Here is a 15,023-nt window from a genome sequence, read left to right as displayed (position 1 = left end):
CAAACCGAACCCGAACGGATCGGGTCCTCGGCGAGAAGAAGTCTTATTAAGTTGCCATTACCTCTGGGGCGACTCAGGTAGGAAGTAGGGCGACCTATTCATATTCATAAGCCCGTTGCCACTGCCATCAATAGCTCGTAAAAGTAAAAAGTGTGTGAAACACCCCGGAGGGGTGCCCGAGATCCCCGATCCCCGATCCCGATTCCGTTCGGGGTGGTTGCCCCCTATATCTAGTACTATATCTTCCTCGCCGGAGCCGGCAGCACACGTGTTCATCATTTGTTGCCTGTTGCTAGGCCGAAATACCCTAAATACCCACCCCACGGCCCAGAGCAGTCGTCCCCTCTAAGCCTTTGTGGTAGTTTTGCCAAAAAAGCAGCGAAATGAGATCACTGACAACTGGAAAGTCGAGAACTTGCGTAAAACTCTGGCCAGTCGCAGTGGTTGTTGCGGGCATTGTTGCTCTGCTGTTCGTTGTCGTTGTCGGTGTGGTCGTAGTTGCTGCTTCCCAGTGTCTCCTGTTGGTTGTTGGTGAGAAACTTTTGCCGAACCGCCGCACATGCGCGTGTACTCCACTTACCCAAACGACCGAGAATCTTACTCGAATTCAAGCCGAGAATCGTTCGGAGACTCAGCCGATCACTGGGAAAAACGGGGTTATCTAAACATAAATCTGTTTATTAAAAGCATACTTGGATGGTGCTACAAAAAACACTAAGGATTTTTAAATCTCGTTAAAAGGTACCCAAAAGTATGCATTAAATAAAGACAATTAGAATTACAAATATATTGTTGCATACTTTTTGACATATGTGCTTTCAAAAGCGATTTCTCCGGCATATCTCTCTTTAAGAAATTTGTTGTAAGTTTGCTATTCGATTTCTATGAATATTGATATTTTTCAGTGCCTTGTCGCCGAGTCAAAGTACTCCAAGAGTCCCCCAGATACAGCCGAGCATTCAAGTGTGATGAATTTATGTACTCGCAGTCTCGAATTCGGATCGCGCATAGAAAAGTTTTAGATAATTGGCTAATTATATGTGCGTTATGAATTCCATTTTCCATATCTTCAATTTAGGAATTGAAAACCGTTCCGTCGGGCCATGCGGGTTCTGCCAGGCGAAAAAGAAAAACGCCACGAAACTTAAATTGCTTAATTTGTGATAAACATTTATGGTGGCCCAGGCCAAGTCGGTCTCCGTCGGATCAGGGCCTCGTGGAAAGTGCAGCACTTTCACTATTTCCCCCTTCCCGGCGCCCCGAGATCAAATTGAAGTGCCCGGAGTCGGGCCTTTGCGGGGTGGCCTTCCCAGAGAACTCAGAGCGCAGATGATTATCGGGCGCAAACAATAAGGCGGAAAATTGGTTTTATTAAGATGGATAACCGAAATTTACATTTAGTCTAACGAAGTAGATTCTGTTCGTTCCATGGCATGGGGTGAAAGGAGTGTGGGAACTAATAATGGCGTTGTATTGTCCTTCTTACCAAGTACTTAAGTCACAAATTGAAAATCAACTATTTCCGATTTTTGGATCTTTGCTGGGGCTCAGATCTGTGAGGGGCACATCAAAGTCCGCAATCTTCAGGTCGCCTGCGCGACAATCCGAAAATAGGACTGAGCCAGACCCCCCAAAACCTTAACCCCACCAGCCCAGCGAGGCGGAATCGTGATTCTCGGACCGAACTGATAGTGCCGATGCCATAAGCATAGTGCTCGCCCCATAATGTCATGTGTACGCAGATTGGATTGGATTGGGGATTGGGGCTTGGGTGTGCGCCGTACGCCTCTATGTGGACCGGGCCGCACTACATTATGTACTACACAATGTACAAGACTGTGGGCACGACCACTTCCACTTCGGGACTTCTCCGCTCTGTCTTTCTCTTTCCATTTCCATTTCTGTTGCTGCTTCTGTGACTGTGCAAATTATTGTCGCTCACATAAAAATATTGCAGGCCAGCGCCATCCAGAGGCGAGCGATGACGGAAGTTCAACTAACTCATTTCCGGTTGAGTGTCGGCCGGATCCTCAATTGTCCGTCTGTGTGTGAGCCCGAGAGTCTGAGCACACAGTGTGCCTTATAAGGCGCGCCTTATCGAGTGTGTTGCTCTGCGTTTCAGAATCGATTCGCTTCTTGATGATAAACGATTGTGCGGCCCCACGATGGAGAGTGGTTGGGCACAAAGAAATTTGTATTGGGTCCCAAAACATGGCCCTCCACGCTTGGTAATTGCCCAACAGATCCATCTAGCGATAGTCAGAGGCCCCCGAGATTGTGGCGATCCAATCTGGGCTAAAGCTCCGAAGCTTTCGATCCATTCATGCATTCCATTCATTCAGAACCGAGGGCAGCCGCATTTCATGGGGAGACTCGTAGCTGCATTCTGATTGAGTTGTAGACGAAACATACTGAGGCACTTCCGCCTGTCATGGAAAACTCGAAAGGAGTTTGGGTCACCAAAAGGCGGATACCTCCCTGCCTGGCAGTATTTTTCAAAAAATCTCTTTTTGAAATAAATTTAAATTTTAAATAAATGTTCCGTTACAAGAGTAGAGTAATGTAGATAATTATCTACATGTATGTGTAACGAGCAATTGCCAGTGTTGCCGGACTGCAGGAAATACTTCTTGATAGAGGTGGGCAATGTTCGATTAACACAGCGCGATAGTTGCGACCGATAGACCGTGTCATCGAATAGTCGCTTATCGAATGCCCTTCTGGGCGACAAAATCAGACGGTGTGGCAGCGCCGCGACTTTGTTTACCTATTTTCCTGCGAAGAGAGCGAGAGAAGCGCTCTGCGAATTGCATAAACGGCGCGTAATCCGGAGCCAAAGGTTGAGCGGCGATAAGGATGCACTTCGAGGGCGACCCCGCCCGCCCGCAGACCCAGCCAGCCTGCAGCTAGCGCTCGCATCGGAGTGACACTGGGGCAGCCCACAAAGGCCCGCTGATAAGAAGTGCGCGAGGGGCGAGAACAAGTTGAAAGCTAAATAGGCCAGAGGGGCTCTCCAAGCGCTCAGTTGGCAAGCGACCGCGGATCACAACAGACGTTCGGGCAAACAGATGAATGAAAGCGGGCGAGAAACGGGTTAGGAAGCGTTCACGTTAGCACTCAACGGTCAGCGATCTTTGGCATCTTCGCCATCTCCACCGCCGTCTGCAATCCCCACGGAGGCCTCCGCTCAGCGGCGTTTTAGGCATCGGCAGCCGAGTCCGAAGCACTCGAGTCTCAAGGGCACGCACTGCCCTGTATCTGATTCACCGCACGGGGCATCTCTACCATAATCACCTGCAAAACAGGTGAGTGGGGCTTTTTCGCCAATCGCTCGCCCGCAGAACGGTTTTGGTGACGTCAATGAGAACTCCGCGCTCGTGTGGCCTAATTTTGCGTGTTTCTCCCCTTCCCCGCCGCAGGATGGCCCCACCCACGGTTCTGGTCACCGGAGGAGCCGGCTACATCGGCTCCCACACGGTGCTGGAGATGCTCAACGCGGGCTACAACGTCATCTGCGTGGACAACCTGTGCAACGCCTACAGCAGCGGCGCCAAGCTGCCGGAGGCCTTGAGCCGGGTGCAGGAGATCACCGGCAAGAAGGTCAACTTCTACCGCGTGGACATCACGGACCGGGAGCAAGTGCGCTCCGTCTTCCAGGAGGTGAGCTAGTGGCGACGGGCACGTCAGCAGTTCGGGCTCTACATGAGCACATACGTAGTGCCAACTGGATACCACTCAATCAGCCTTATCTGGCATGCGCGCTATCAGCTTTTTCTCGTTTGCGCTTGTTCTGTTTGCTCAAGTGGTCGGGCACTTCCGACGCACCGCCGCGCTAATCGACCCTGAACGGAAGACCCACTTGGCGAGGTCGGCGTCGAGTTGGTGCGCTGGCATCCACATCCACAGTGGCTCCCGGGCACGTACGCTGCACTCTAGAAGATGGGAGGTCAAAGACTCAGATTGCCATGTTTACATGTACTGATGGCTCGAGAATTCGCTAATCAGGCAGGTTTTCACGTGCTCAGTACACAAGAGGGGGCTTTTCTCCAGCTGCAGTCAGTTTTCCGTTTCAAAAAGGTTTATTTACACTCGTTGGAGCATCGAAAACATGTTATTGCCCAAACAGCCATGAAATATCTGTGAGCTTTGACGAGCCAAAGCTTATGCTGATAGTTAACGATTTTCATATTTTTAGACCAAAAGTTTGGGCGTCACAACGGAGTAAATGCACACAAAAGTGTATATACATGTTAACGCGTACTGATTACTGAATAGATTTGCAGTATTTGTCATAGTGGAATTCTTTCTAATCAACTCAGCTATTTATAATTATTTATTTGCTGTTGAATAACCTTCGTTGGGTCGATGACAAACTAATGTAGCCATACTAAGCAGCTATAGTAATTTATGTACTATCACAAGGGAGTAGTTGTGCCGTTACTGATCAATTCTTTTTCCCGGACAGCACAAAATCGACATGGTGGCCCACTTTGCCGCCCTGAAGGCCGTTGGCGAGTCCTGCCGCATCCCCCTGCAGTACTACCACAACAACATGACCGGCACCAACGTCCTGCTGGAGGCGATGGCCGACAACAACGTGTTCAAGTTCGTGTACAGCTCCAGTGCCACCGTCTACGGCGAGCCCAAGTTCCTGCCCGTGACCGAGGAGCACCCCACGGGCAACTGCACATCGCCGTACGGCAAGACCAAATACTTCACGGAGGAGATTCTCAAGGATCTGTGCAAGTCAGACAAGGTGGGCTGTCATTTTCTATCACTGCTCTGGAACTCCCACTAACCTATCCCTTTAGCGTTGGGCCGTGGTCTCGCTGCGCTACTTCAATCCGGTGGGCGCCCACATCAGCGGGCGTATTGGCGAGGATCCCAACGGCGAGCCCAACAACCTGATGCCCTACATCGCCCAGGTGGCCGTGGGACGACGTCCCAGCCTGAGCGTTTACGGCAGCGACTTTCCCACGCACGACGGCACCGGAGTGCGCGACTACATCCACATCGTGGACCTGGCCGAGGGACATGTGCAGGCGCTGGACAAGCTGCGCAACATCGCGGAGACGGGCTTCTTCGCCTACAACTTGGGCACCGGCGTGGGCTACTCGGTGCTGGACATGGTGAAGGCGTTCGAGAAGGCCTCCGGCAAGAAGGTCAACTACACGCTGGTGGACCGACGCTCCGGGGACGTGGCCACCTGCTACGCGGACGCCACGCTGGCGGAGCAGAAGCTGGGCTGGAAGGCCTCGCGGGGCATCGACAAGATGTGCGAGGACACGTGGCGCTGGCAGAGCCAAAACCCCAACGGATATGCCAACAAGTAGAGCAGTCCCCGTTCCTGCCCCTCTGCAAGTTCCTGATTGTGGCTCAGGTAGCAATTTCTATTTGCCTCTAGTTGTGTATATTTCCTTCCAAATTTCGTCTATTATCCCCTCCTTCGATGTGTGCAAGTGTGTGTATGAAACCCAAAGTACTTTGTAATTAAAAAGGCTTTTCGCTGTTGTCATGTAATCTTCGCTTACTGACGTTGTTCGGTGACCGCTGGCTGTAATTAAGGTTGGAGTCAAGGTGGGCCCTGAGAGATTGCCACAGGTAAACATACAACGGGGAATGCATCACAACTAATCTACTACCTGAATTCAAACGAGAGCCTCTGCAATAAGACACCTATGTCGCACATTTATTTAGCAAACATTTATTCAAATGCAATTTAACATTAAAAACTCAATTTTAAAACTTAGGTGATGCGCCTCTTCGCACATATCTGCACAGTTAAAGTCATTTATCACAAGTATGTACTATGAATGTATGTTCGTTTCAACAACTCTGCGTTCGTCATTGCTTCGGCTGGCTTTTTGGAATGGTCTGCACGTATAAAAGTACAAAATGTTTATATTTGAGTCGGATGTCTGTGGAACTGTTGTTTATGTCGGTATTTGGCAATCTGTTCTATGCTGGGGAGCTCGGCGATTCGTTCAACAAGTGATGGGGAGGCAAGGAAACCGAAATCGAAGTCAACAAGAAGCAATACTAGGTGCTACATTTACGGCTGGCTATATGTGGGTGCGATATGCATAAGTTATGAATATATATAATAAGGTATATCTAAGTACGCGGATAGGTTGCAAGGGCAAAGAGATCCTTGGCCACGAGAGGCGCTGGAGGGTTAGTTTAAATGCCGCTTCAATACTGCTGGAGTCGCTGCAGGCCCTGCTCCGAGGACCTCTTATGTGGAGGTCACGCCCTTGCGGGCCACCAGCATGTTGAGTATGGGGTTTTTCCGGATGTAGCTCACGGCCTTTTTGTGCGTGACCATGGTGAAGTCGTAGCCGTTGCACTGGAGGATCTTGTCGTGGATCCGCAGACCGGCTCGGGCGGCGGGACTGCCCTCGTGAACCTCGGTCACGTAGATGCCCTGTGTTTGAAGAGAAATTACAATCATACTCTCTGCTTAAGCCTCGGTCTCCCTGGCTTCTTCTCACATAGTCCGTGTATCCTTGGGGACTCTTCTTGTAGTCCTGGTCGATTCCCCCGCCGATCTTGAAGCCGCACTTGAGAATCTCGCGCCCCTCCTGGTCGTAGTCCTTCTCCTTGTGCAGCGTGATGGGAATCTGGGGATTGCAAAGCGGAGTTGGAGTTGAAATATGAAAGTGGCTTCCACTTCTTTTTGCTCCAGCGACCCAGTTTCACCAATACACACGCACTGTCCGTGTGCGTGTGAGCCAGGTTTCATTTATGCACAACTCACACTCAAACACTCCATCGCCGTGCCGGCCTGGTGCTGAAACGCCATTTTCGCCATGTCTGCGGATGCTTTGATTGACTCTGATTTGCTAAATTATAGTTAGGTCCGTTTAACAGGTTAAATCTTTGTTAAAATCTCGCTGTCGCCCACAACAAACTCTGCTTCTTCCTCGCAATCATTATCGATAGCCTAGTTTCGATAGACAGCAGCAGGGATGCGATTGTTATCGAGCCGCTGGCTGCCCTTTTTCGAATTTATTTTTCCTTCCGAATTTGTTTTTCTTTTTAAATAACTTTTTATTTGAAATACATTTTAATTAGAATGATTTTAATGATATTTTAGGCTCAGGGAACATCTTTGAATCTGTTGTGTACAGTTCTCGAGATCTCACCAAGTGAAAGTATTTACTAGTCCTTGTGACAATGTTTCGTGGTTTTATTTAAGTGTTAATACATATCCAGCACCCGTAAACCTATGAGCGCCGCATGGCCAGCATGGTGTTGATCTCCCAGATGATGATGCGGGTCCTGTCGATGATCTCGCGCAGCTGCCTGTTCTTGAGCTTCACGGTCTCTATGAGTTCGTGGTTCTCCTGCAGGACCTTTCGGTACTCGTCGCACTGCGATGGCTCGATCCTCGGCTCCGGCTCATCGCGGTAGGGGATCAGGCTCTCGGCGCTCATGTAATCCATGCCCGCGTCGTTGCACTTCTCGTAGATGATGCGGACCCTCTTGAAGAGCAGCCTGATGGTGCGGAAGTACTCCTGCACCTTTTTCTCGGCACTGTTGTCCCGGTGCGAAGTGGGCTGGATGTTCTTGAGGGAGGCGAAGACCTCCTGGAAGCGCGAGGCGATGTCCTGCACCGTTTCCTGGCCCAGACGTGAGAGTTGTACAATGTTGATCTCCTTGTGAGGATTCTGTTGGGAAATCGCGAGCATATTGTTGTTGCCCCCGGCGCCGGCAGGAGGAATGCCACCGCCACCGGGATTGAGCTGCTGCTGCTGCTGTTGGGGAATGTTTGGTTGCTGGGGCATGTTTTGTTGGGGCTGCTGCTGCTGCTGGGGCACCACGCCGCCTCCTCCTCCCATTCCCACTCCCACTCCGCCGCCCATTCCCACTCCAACGCCCACTCCTTGCTGGGGCATTATCATCTGTTGCTGGTGCATCATCTGCTGCTGCTGCATCTGGTGTTGCGGCGACATGCCGGGCATTAGGCCGCCGGGACCTCCAGGTCCTTGTGGATTCATCTGCTTAATAAAACAGGATTAATTGTTGTGCAGGCCATAAGGTCTTTAGGAAAACGATTTCCAAATAATCCCGCTTCATGTTAAACTTAATTCCTTACCATCATGCCCATTTGTTGTTGCTGCTGCTGGTGCTGCGGCGACATGTGCATCTGCTGCATGTTGCCGTGCTGCATGCCGAATCCGCCCATGGGCATCATGTTGGGGCCACCGCCTCCTCCGCCGGCGCCCGCTGGTCCCTGGTTACCTTGGTTTTGGCCGTATTTCCACATCTTGCTTAATTCCTATAACATAAACAAAATGTACCGACACAAGCTGTGCTGTTATCGATATTGCGAAACCAATCGACAGTGTTGGGAAGCGCCGAAAATGAATTCTGCCAAACAGATGTGGTAGCCAAGGGTGCAGCCGAATGGGATTTGGGGTAGGCTTCTCCATAATGGCAGTATTTTCTATTAAATAAGTATAAGACGTTTATAAAATATTATTATTTCTAACTTCCACATTCTTAAATCCCCTTTGTAAAATTTTATTCGCGCCCATGCAGATAGAGAGTTGCCAGATTGGCGCCAAAAAGTGCAAGTGACAGCTGAGCGGCGCGGCATTGGACTTGCGAAATTGAATTGGTTTTAAGCGTTTTTAATGATTTATCAAGTTCTACAATGGGCCGCGACGACGATAATGGTTTCAGTGAATGGGTAAGGCTAGGATGATACATGCACGACACCCACTTTAACGCTCCTTTCCAGGGTGGCTACTTCGAGGCCAAGAAATCCAAGTTGGAGGAGCAGTTCGCAGCAGCCAGCGATCCATTTCGCAAGACCGACTTGTTTCAGGGGATTTCCATCTTCGTGAACGGCCTGACCAACCCGTCGGCAGATGAACTAAAGCGGATCATGATGGTGCACGGCGGGACCTTCCACCACTACGAACGGAGTCACACGACGTTTACGATCGCCTCCGTCGTGCCAGATGTCAAGGTCAGGAACATGAACCTCAGCAAATTCATCAGCGCCAAGTGGGTGGTGGACTGCCTGGCGAACGGGAGGATACTGGACTACAAACCGTATCTGCTGTACACGAACCAGAAGACCTCCCAGCCGAGGCTCAACTTTGGAAAAACCAAGGACAGCAGTGTAAGTGACAGCAAAATGGAGGTGGAGCCCCCGAAGGATGAACTGCAGACGGAGCTGGGTGGGATTCTGAAGGAGCTGCAGCAGGCGGTGGCCACTTCGCCGGAGAAGGAGGCTAGTCTGTCCGAGACCAAGATCACCAACTTGTCCAACACGTCGAATACTTCAACTGTTGCGCGTACCGCCGCAGATCCTAACTTTCTGAGTGAGTTCTACAAGAACTCCCGACTGCACCACATTGCCACCCTGGGTGCTGGCTTCAAGCAGTATGTCTGTCAGTTGCGTCAGGATCATGGCGCCAAGGGTTTTCCAAAGAGGCAGCTTTTGCAGTCTCTCGAGAAATCCAGCCGTATTGGCTCGGAGCGCTATGTAATGCACATCGACATGGATTGCTTCTTTGTGTCCGTGGGCTTGAGATCACGTCCTGAGCTCCGAGGCCAGCCCATTGCGGTGACCCATTCGAAAGGGGGCAGTGCAGCCACCGATGTGCCCGTGCACCCTCAGGCGGACAGAAAGGCCGAGCTGGAGCTCTTCGCCCAGCGGTTTGAAAAGCAATTGCACGATGAAGACAGGGCGGAAAAAGTGCGCTCTGGCTTCGACAAGAAGATGTCGCTCTCGGAGATCGCCTCCTGCAGCTACGAGGCTCGGGCAAAGGGCATCCGCAATGGCATGTTCGTGGGCCAGGCCCTGAAACTATGTCCGGAGCTTAAGACGATCCCATACGACTTCGAAGGCTACAAGGAGGTGGCCAATACCCTGTACGACACAGTGGCTCAGTATACATTGAATATCGAGGCTGTGAGCTGTGACGAGATGTTCGTGGAACTAACCGATTTGGTGAACGATGTAAAGATGGACGTTATGGCTTTCGTGGGGCACCTCAGGCAGGAGGTGCACACCAAGACGGGTTGTCCGTGTTCAGCGGGAGTGGCAGGCAACAAGTGGGTAGTAAGTTAATATTTAAAGCAATCATAATATAAACCTACATATTTTCAGGTTACTGGCCCGCATGGCCACCAAGGAGGCTAAGCCAAATGGCCAGTTCTTGCTGGATTCCAAGCAAGACATATTGGCCTACATGGCGCCCATGGCTTTGGAGTCACTGCCAGGAGTGGGCAGCAGCATGAGCCACAAACTCAAGCAGGCTGGGCTGCATAACTGTGGGGACGTTCAAAACACATCGCTGGATAAGCTGGAATCGGTGCTGGGCAAGAAGCTCGGTCAGAATTTATTCCAGAATTGCAGGGGAATCGATGACCGTCCCTTGGCCTATGAACAGGTTGGCTGGCCACTGCTTTATGTAATCACAGTTTATAGAAACAATATATCTTCCTTTTAGACCCGCAAAACTGTTTCTGCCGAAATGAATTTTGGCATTCGCTTCACGAAGTCAGCTGAGTGCGAGCAATTTCTACGGCAGCTTAGTGACGAGGTTACCAAGCGCCTAGTCGAGGTCAAGCGCAAAACGAAGTCCATCAATCTAAAGATCATGGTGCGTGCTGCCGAGGCGCCAGTCGAGACCTCCAAGTATATGGGCCACGGAGTCTGCGATACCATCAACAAGTCCTCGCTGATTAAGCATGCCACGGATGATGTGAATGTAATCACCTCGCAAGTCCTCAACCTAATGAAAGAAGCTGATCTGCCACCCCACGAGCTGCGTGGGATTGGCATACACCTCACCAAGCTGGAGGATGCCCATGAAGTTAGGAAGGATAACATCCTCAAGCAGATGTTTGTTAAGTTGTCAGAGATGAAGAAAGGTATTAAATTCAGTTGTGCACTGCCTAGCAACGGTGTTATACTAATATACTGTCCACCTTACCTTTCAGATAAACCTGAGATGGAGAAACCACCTGCTGAACCTAAGCCAATACCCCGGGAACCCAAGAATGTGATGACTATGTTGACGGCGGCAGCAGGGGACAAAAAGTCGTTAAACGATGATAAAGGTGTTCAATCTTCTGCCGACAAGCCACCAGTAGAGGAAGTCAGGCCCAGGAACGTGATGAGTATGCTCACGGCAGCAGCGGCGGGAAAGAAATCGATAAACGGGGATAAAGTTCAAAAAATACCTACTAAGGCCAGCAATTCTGAGCTTGATGAGGAAGTTTTGGCTCAGCTGCCGGAGGATATACGCCTCGAGATCCTTGCTCATAAGAAAGAATATCTGGAAATGGATGAAAATGCTGTCAAGAAAGCAGTACCTTTCCAGTTGGTTACGCCTTCATCGCCGCCCTTGATGAAACGCAGCCGCTCACCCAATGTGAGTCCCCTGAACGCCAGTGATCTTAAGCCTTCTACTTCTCGGGCAGCTGTAAAACGTATGCAAAGGCGTAAGGATCGCAAGGAACAGGCGCATTGCATCCAACCAGACCAGGTGGTGGCGGACTATATCGGGACACTGGCCAACTACGTGCATCCCAATATTCTGGAGTACATCTCCCGGCCCGATAACGAAGTGCCCGACATCCTGATGGGGGCCAACTACAAGAGCATGCTGAACGAATGGGTCAGCCGCGAGGAGGTGCCAAAGCCAACGGACGTTGAGATTATCCACCAGCAGATATCCAAAATGATCAAGAGCGAAAAACTGAATCACATGTACGATGTGATGAAGTATTTGTGCCGGTAATTACCTAATCTTATGCTGATGTATTCGTTTCAGTATTCATTTTCATTGTCCTTTCCATGCAGCATCATCAACATGAAGCGCAGCAGCTCCTGCTGCTGGCACCTAGCTTATAGGCACATCGAGGAGGATATTCAGCAGCAAATGCTGGAGGCTGAGGGCTACAACCTTTGCTTCATCGAAAACATTCGCTGCATGAAGTGCATGTAATTTTTGGGGACAATGTGATAGGAATATCAGTATTTTAAAATGTAAAAGGTGTAAACCTTTTAGGGATTTCTTGAGATAATTTTGTGAAGTCATGTGCCTTTTCATTTTGCCATTCATTTGAGCCAAACGAAACTACTTGGATTGAATCCAACACATTTAATTTCCGAAGGGAAAGATTATTATTTTTAATAAATGTTATTAAATTTAAGATTAGTATTGTTATTTACGAGGGGATTCCTCCTTTATGTAGATTTTAAACGGAGAAGAAATGGCATCGAGTCATTTACAACTGCAGGTAGCAATTAATGTTGCAAGTGCGGTGAATAATGTGGAGCTGAGCCGACGGCGTTGATAACTTCATACATAAAGGGCAGAGCCCCATCTGGCTACAGCGAAGCCGGTGGCTCTTTCCCAGCGAAGCCGGGCCACTCAAGACAAATAGGCCAGGCGGGCACACACCTGGCGGAACTGGCAAGTCGTAATTTGCACTTTAATGAAAGCGGCATCGACGCGGCTCGAACAGGTTAGTGTTGAACAGTTCTCTAAAGTCACTGCAGTTAATCGCAGCGACGGCTGTAATATGTAATTGATTCGCCTGCTGCATGCCTACACTGGAAAAAATGTGTCCCTAATCCAGAAAATATATAGAATTTACTTTAAAATTAAGAAGAGCTCTCAACACACTATTAGCTTATTTGAAATTATAATCTTTTCCTTTTTGTTGTTGTGGAACGTTCAATATTCTAGAAAGAGGAATGCAACAAATTAAGTTGAAGTCTTATTCGAATTTAATTTGAGTGGACCCCATAAACAGTCCCCGATTCCCAGTCCCAATCTGGGCACATCTCATCCGCAGCCCCACGACAAACCATAACAATTACAGTGCTGATGCGAGTAAGCCAGAGGTTGCAACTTCTAGGAATACTCCCAGGTACATTATATCTATAATAAATTCTGGGATTTTTTGAATGATTTTCAAAGGTAATTAAAAAATGTTAACGTTTTTATTTGTTATAGAAGTGGAGATTGTGATACCAATAAAAAGAAAAAGGAATATTTCAAAATTTGTTGTTTGTGCCTTTCTTGTTGCCTTCAAAGTTAAACCCCACCTGGTTACAATTTCGCACACTGCCCACCTCTGAAGGCCACACCACATCGGATGGCAGCTGGAGCTCAAGATGGAGCAGATGTTGCCCGGTAATTAAAAATAGTCAAGCTGCACTTCTGGCTCAGCATCCGGTGGCGATGTGGCTGGTGTCTCTGAGGCGGTGGGATGGGGACTGGGATGTGGATGGGACGAGATGGGCTGGACCCGGCTGGCGGGATTTACATGAGCTACGCTTTGTCTGATTTAATTACGTGCGCAAAAGGCGTCGTTGTTTCATAAATTTTATGCATCCTGTCGTCGCGGAACTCGGTAGCAGCCACATGCGGCTCCACTGCAACGAGCCCCATGATGTGGTCGAGTTATCTCCAGATGGGCCCAAGCCAGATGCAAATGTTGTCAGGCCTTGATAGACTTGTTGGCTGCCAACGCGATTTGTCAACGACTCCACGGCGGCTGGTTTGTCATGGTGCCCAGGTTCTTGGGAGTGCTGACTATTTATACATGGACTTAGTGGGTCTTTCTTCTTGTTTTACTTAAGAACATTTTTAAAAGTATATCCCAAATTATTAATTTAAATTCAAAAGAAATCTAGCTATACCCTAGAAAATGATGAAATTTGAAGACTGTTTACTTGGCGTTCATATTAACTGAAGATGGTTTGTATTTTTCGGGAGGTATGCAAATATTGCACAGTTCTGTCGCAGTTCTTCTTCGCGAGTGATAAGTGAGTGCGAGTGGTTAGCAGCAACATGAGGCCCAAGTCGGAATCGCAGCGTGCTGCCAGGTTTATTCCCACGCTGGGGAGTCAGCCAGGCGGCCAAACAACCCAACAACAGAAGCTGCCGGAGCAGCTGGAAACTGTCAACATTATCGGACGTGACTCTGCGACAAGATCACTCCACTGTAGTGAATATGCCACCATATGATCCTATGAGCCCTGTGCCAAAGAGTTTGGCCACATGTACATGGGCATAGGCCGGGTCTCTCGAGGATTGGAGGAGGCCAGATGCCGATAGTGCCCGAGGCTGCTGCGGTTTCGGCTGCTACCAAATAAGCCGGTGCAGACGATTCGGATTTAGCCGCCAAAGTAGCCGAGGTTGCGTCTGGGTCTATGCAAAACTTCTAGCCAATTAACTTGGCCGGCGGCAGAGGAGAGATCCGAGACCCAAGTCCGTTCCTGGTGCTGTGCCTTATGATTAGAATCGTCGACAGCAGGCCGCCAAACGGGCACGGCGGCAACAGCAACATCACAACAGCGACTTCGGCTGCAGCAGCAGCGGCAGCAGCAACTGCAACAGCAGCAACCAAAGCTAATGAACCATGTTGCCGCTGATGAACCCAAACTGATTAATGATGCCTGGCCTGGCGTGGAGTGGAGTGGAGTGGGGCCGCAGTTGCCACTGCCACTGCGAAATCCGATGGGGTTACACTCCCGAATCCCCAATGCCAGGTCCCGAAACCCCGCCAAAAGTCCCTGGGGCCCAGCTAACAACTTAACTAGTTCGGTGGTGGGCTTAGGGTTGCCAGTAAAAACAGGGAGAGAAATTATTGTGTTATCGTGGTTGATGGGGAAACGGACTTAGTTTTTAACATTTTTACAGTAAGCTTAGACCAAAAATTATAATATTTAAGAAGACATACTTTTTATTTTAAATTTTAAAGTAACATTTTTGAATACCCAAAGTTGCTTTTTAAAATGTAATTCAATCTATGATGATGTATGGGTTCTTAAGGCCCTCCTCGTGAGAATAAGATTGCTGCCTTCATTTTTAAACGTGCAGGCGTAGATGTCCAGTCGATTTTCGGCCAGCTGAGTAAGGAGCTGACAAGGCCCAGGAACAGACACAGGCTCAGGCGAAGGCAATAGCGATGCGATGCCCAATGGCCATGGCCGAAACAAAGGCCGCGCAGGCGCACCTGAGAATGTTGATAGCCCCAGCCCC

The 15,023-nt window shown here is 49.5% G+C and overlaps 4 protein-coding genes across 6 annotated transcripts; 2 read left to right on the top strand and 2 right to left on the bottom strand.

The window, feature by feature from the left end:
- Positions 1–2,823: 2,823 nt before the first annotated feature.
- Positions 2,824–5,520, top strand: LOC108030815 (UDP-glucose 4-epimerase). The gene is made up of 4 exons (XM_017103919.3): positions 2,824–3,305; positions 3,420–3,660; positions 4,466–4,756; positions 4,812–5,520. Exons 2-4 carry the CDS (start codon positions 3,421–3,423, stop codon positions 5,331–5,333), a joined length of 1,053 nt encoding a protein of 350 aa, XP_016959408.1. The 5' UTR covers positions 2,824–3,305; position 3,420; the 3' UTR covers positions 5,334–5,520.
- Positions 5,521–5,663: 143 nt separating this feature from the next.
- On the bottom strand, positions 5,664–6,942 carry LOC108030819 (tax1-binding protein 3 homolog). Of its 2 annotated transcripts, XR_007763643.1 has the most exons (4): positions 6,758–6,942; positions 6,492–6,620; positions 6,123–6,424; positions 5,664–6,062 (listed from the first exon to the last, which is right to left on the bottom strand). XR_007763643.1 is itself a non-coding variant. In XM_017103934.3 (3 exons), exons 1-3 carry the CDS (start codon positions 6,809–6,811, stop codon positions 6,236–6,238), a joined length of 372 nt encoding a protein of 123 aa, XP_016959423.1. In that variant the 5' UTR covers positions 6,812–6,942; the 3' UTR covers positions 5,664–6,235. The 2 variants fall into 2 exon arrangements, 1 of the variants encoding a protein (XP_016959423.1); XM_017103934.3 differs by having other exon boundaries at positions 5,664–6,424.
- Positions 6,943–7,165: 223 nt separating this feature from the next.
- Positions 7,166–8,341, bottom strand: LOC108028257 (mediator of RNA polymerase II transcription subunit 30). Of its 2 annotated transcripts, none has more exons than XM_017099947.3 (2): positions 8,099–8,341; positions 7,166–8,003 (listed from the first exon to the last, which is right to left on the bottom strand). In XM_017099947.3, exons 1-2 carry the CDS (start codon positions 8,267–8,269, stop codon positions 7,227–7,229), a joined length of 948 nt encoding a protein of 315 aa, XP_016955436.1. In that variant the 5' UTR covers positions 8,270–8,341; the 3' UTR covers positions 7,166–7,226. The 2 variants fall into 2 exon arrangements, with proteins under 2 accessions (XP_016955436.1, XP_016955445.1); XM_017099956.3 differs by having other exon boundaries at positions 7,166–8,000; positions 8,099–8,339.
- Positions 8,342–8,549: 208 nt separating this feature from the next.
- On the top strand, positions 8,550–12,180 carry LOC108031074 (DNA repair protein Rev1). Its single transcript, XM_017104283.2, has 6 exons — positions 8,550–8,695; positions 8,747–10,071; positions 10,127–10,409; positions 10,470–10,893; positions 10,963–11,761; positions 11,828–12,180. Exons 1-6 carry the CDS (start codon positions 8,660–8,662, stop codon positions 11,970–11,972), a joined length of 3,012 nt encoding a protein of 1,003 aa, XP_016959772.1. The 5' UTR covers positions 8,550–8,659; the 3' UTR covers positions 11,973–12,180.
- Positions 12,181–15,023: the final 2,843 nt, after the last annotated feature.

This window comes from Drosophila biarmipes, chromosome 3L (genome assembly GCF_025231255.1).
Source record: "Drosophila biarmipes strain raj3 chromosome 3L, RU_DBia_V1.1, whole genome shotgun sequence".
Classification (NCBI taxonomy): Eukaryota; Metazoa; Arthropoda; class Insecta; order Diptera; family Drosophilidae; genus Drosophila; species Drosophila biarmipes.
Note: the sequence above shows the minus strand (reverse complement) of the source record. Positions and strands in the feature narration are given on the sequence as shown.